Raw genomic sequence first — 3,689 nt, 5'->3', positions numbered from 1 at the left:
ATCTTTTTTTTTTTTACACATAAAATGCTTAACTGGAATGAAAATAATGTCACAATACAATACGAAAACTCTTAATCAACCTAAAAATAAACTCAATATTTTTGTATAATTAAATACAATTTAGTAAATCAGTAAATTAAATCAAATTTAATTTTGATTTGGGGTAAATAAGACCCAGACATGTCCTTGACAGGTTTTGTGTATTGAGGTTTTGTGTGTATTGAGGTTTTGTGTACTGTATTGAGACATACTGTATATGTACATTTCTCAGATTTCAAAATTTCATTCTTAATATTCATACGGTATACAGTATTTTTCATTAGCAACCTTTTTTTTTTTTAGAAACAAATTTATCAAAAAAATGTGTTTTCAGCCTTTTCTGATGCCATTTAAAAAAATTAGAATTTGAAAATAATTTACATGATTTCATATATATATATATGCATAAACAACAACAACAACAACAACAAAAAACATAATGGCACTTAGTGCTCATAAGGACATACACTCACAAATTCACTCGGTCCACCTTAAATTCACATAAAAAAAAAAAAACTGTACACCAGCTTATTTAATTTTATACAGTTTATATAGTCTAATGATACATATACACGGCAAATCAGGTTAATAAAAATTAATATAGGTAAACAATAATCATCTGCTGTGCCTTTTCGTCAAGATAATCACAAAAGTCTAATCTACTGTGCAAGTCAACACAGACAGCTGCTGTCTGTCATTTCTGCATAGACCGTCATGTCATACAAGACATGCAAATGCATAGCACACTTACTAGCAAGGCTTTTCCTCAGGGCCCATGATGGCTGTCATTCAAATCATACTTAAAGGGACACAGATGTATTCAAAGTTGAAAGAAACTACACGAAATAGTTTCTGAATAATCCAAGTTTTCCATCCTGACATCATTTTCACAGCTTCCCAGAAACCCAGAAAAAAAAAATAAACTCATGCCATCTACAAATGTTTTCAAATTGCTTTCTGGGAAGCTGACAATGGGATAAAGTACAAGAATGTAACATAGTTGGATCATATTTACAGTAACTGTGCTATCAATAGTAGCTTTTTCGTATTTCTCAGGGTCCTGAGGGTTTTTCTTTAAATCAACCTGAATCCCAAAAAGTAACACACACAAATATATATATATATATATAAATCTGCACATTTCCACATCATTCTACTCTTTGTCAAACATCCTGAAGATGGTCTCGTTGCATTGCGCACGTGCTCTGCACCATATGATTAAAAACTGCTCCCGAGGCATTTCGTTTAGCACTGAAGGAAGTCCAAACACATCCACCATTATTCCACTGGCAGGTTCCGGATGAAAAAGCCCTTTTCCATTCTTCCAGGAAGCATCTGAGATCCCACGCCACTGCTGACCACGAGCAAGAGCAAAAAACAAGACATTATACTCAAACACCATGTTATTACCACAGTACACCCCCAAATAACATGGTATCACGATGTCTGTGACAGCAATGCATTTAACCGACAGTATATATGAAGTAGGACTTACACAGGGCTGAATCTCCTCTTTTTTGCATCTGTTGCTTGTGGGACGGCCCCTTTTTCTCTCCTTTCTGCGGCCCGGTCTCTGTATTTCAGCTAAAATGAAGAGCGCCACCCAGAGGTCAATACTTCAAAAGTGACAAAACAATGAATTATAGAGAAAAACAAGTGGAAATAGTTTTTTGTAAAAGGTAGTTAGACACTCGATGAGATAATCATGGGTTTCAGAAGAAGGTGACCGTAGTATTTACCTCGGTTTCTGATCTCTCTTGTGTCTCTGTCTGGCTCTGTCTGGTTCTCCTCTGCTCCAGATTTTGCTGCACATGGATGAACAAAGATCAAAAATATCAATCTAATGTATTATTCTGTTCATTTCATTTGACATTCAAAGTACCACGGTTAGTTATTGCAGTCTGAATTATTATTTTTATCTCGAAAAATTCCCAAACCAAAATGAGACCAAAATGTGTGTGAACAATAATTTGATATAAGTGTTGTTCAGGTGCCTTGAGCTTGCACTGTATGCAAAGCTAATAATAGTCTAGTTATTGCCAGTGGAATTTTAGTATTTTTTATTATTATTACACCAAATACACAAAATAATGTTCTTTTTAGCAGCATCATATGACCTCTTTAATATATTATCCATTTATATTTTGAATTAGCTTTTATTTGTATATTTTCATATTAGCATATGTTTTAGTAATATTGTGCTTTTGTCATTTTTTAATTTTATTATTATTTTTCTTTTATATTTCCATTCATTTTTATTTCAGGTTTAGTTTTGTCATTTTTCTTCTAATGATGTCATCTAATATTTGTATTTAATTATATTTCATCTTTAATTAAGGTTTTTAATAGATTTTGTTTTAGTTAACAGTAATAACACTGATTACTGGTAATATATTTATTTATTGATTTATTTTTTTCCAAAGATTACATCTCAGACCTTATTCACAGCAGCAACATCTTTGATTTTTAACGGGAATGAAAGCAAGGCTGTGAGAGAAAGACATACATCTCTTTAGTGGGTTATTAAATATGTTTATGGATTGTTCTGCTGATGAAACTGCAAAAATATCTTTCCAGAAAATTAATAGACAAAGAACTCCAGACAACATGAGCTGTGGAAAATTATAAGTAATCTAGGGACTGTATACAACTTTTTACAGCGGATACCATTGAAAGCTCGGCAAGTCTATCCCTCACAGCCTTGTTTTCATACCTGTCATGGCACTGCTCTGAATAACGTCTATAAGAACAATCAGAAGTGGCATGGCTGAAGCTAGCAGATCTCAAGGCATCCTGTGACGTGCATGACTCACTCGGTGTAGCTCAGAGAGCTGCTGATGTCTGATCAGAGCCTCTTTACCGGGGAACTGTCTCCTGCACAGCAGACAGGCCAGTTTCGACCAGTCTGTCAGTCTCTCCTCTCGCTCTCCGGCCTCCTCCTCACTGTCGGTCTCTCCACTGTAGCCTGCCACCAGACCCCGAGGAGGACTCTGCTGAGAGACAAGACCAGCAGACAGAAAAATAGGTTTTTAAAACACAGCAGTGCCAATAATAGGCAAGGTTTAACAGGGTACAACACGAAAGATGCAAGTGGTGAGTGCCATGGTAAACGCACAAAATAAAATGAGACAAACTCAAACAAGTCAAAAAATTAAATACAAGTAAAAAAACAAAGCCATGTCTACGCTTTGCTTGCGTTAAAGGGGTCATATCATGCGATTTCAATTTTTCCTTTCTCTTTGGAGTGTTACAAGCTCTTGGTGCATAAAGAAGATCTGTAAAGTTGCAAAGACTAAAGTCTCAAATCCAAAGAGATATTCTTTATAAAAGTTAAGAGTCAGCCACGCCTACCTAAAACACCTCGTTCTACTTTGATTTTCGCTGTAGTATTGTTGCCGCCGCCGCCATGTCGTGAAGGCGCTGCGTGTTTCGTTGTGAAAGCGAAACTTTGTGTGGTCTTCCAAAAGATGACACGACTAGAAATCAATGGTTAAGTTGTATTTACAACACTGTTCCAGAACACTTCAACCCAAATATTCAGATGTGTGCAAAGTGCATTTTGCGGAGGATGAGGACTGTTATGTGAGAGTAGCCTACAATGCCGGTGTCTATTTCTATAAAGTGGGGCAGTTCCAACTTTGCAAGGACAG

The 3,689-nt window shown here is 35.7% G+C and overlaps 1 protein-coding gene across 3 annotated transcripts in view; it reads right to left on the bottom strand.

Moving 5' to 3' along the window:
- Positions 1-484: 484 nt before the first annotated feature.
- The window catches only part of LOC107704624 (RNA-binding protein 10-like), a 27,965-nt gene continuing 24,760 nt past the window's right edge, over positions 485-3,689 (bottom strand). Inside the window, exons 20-23 of one of the 3 annotated variants that reach the window (XM_016507599.1) lie at positions 2,853-3,032; positions 1,779-1,844; positions 1,535-1,623; positions 485-1,393 (exon numbers count right to left, since the gene is read on the bottom strand). In XM_016507599.1, the coding sequence (XP_016363085.1) occupies positions 1,318-1,393; positions 1,535-1,623; positions 1,779-1,844; positions 2,853-3,032 (411 nt within the window). In that variant the 3' untranslated portion in view covers positions 485-1,317. The remainder of the gene's footprint in view (positions 1,394-1,534; positions 1,624-1,778; positions 1,845-2,852; positions 3,033-3,689) is intronic. The other 2 variants (XM_016507601.1, XM_016507600.1) reach the window with 2 other exon arrangements.

This window comes from Sinocyclocheilus anshuiensis, unplaced genomic scaffold (genome assembly GCF_001515605.1).
Source record: "Sinocyclocheilus anshuiensis isolate Anshui unplaced genomic scaffold, SAMN03320099.WGS_v1.1 scaffold2232, whole genome shotgun sequence".
In the NCBI taxonomy this organism is placed as follows: Eukaryota; Metazoa; Chordata; class Actinopteri; order Cypriniformes; family Cyprinidae; genus Sinocyclocheilus; species Sinocyclocheilus anshuiensis.
Note: the sequence above shows the minus strand (reverse complement) of the source record. Positions and strands in the feature narration are given on the sequence as shown.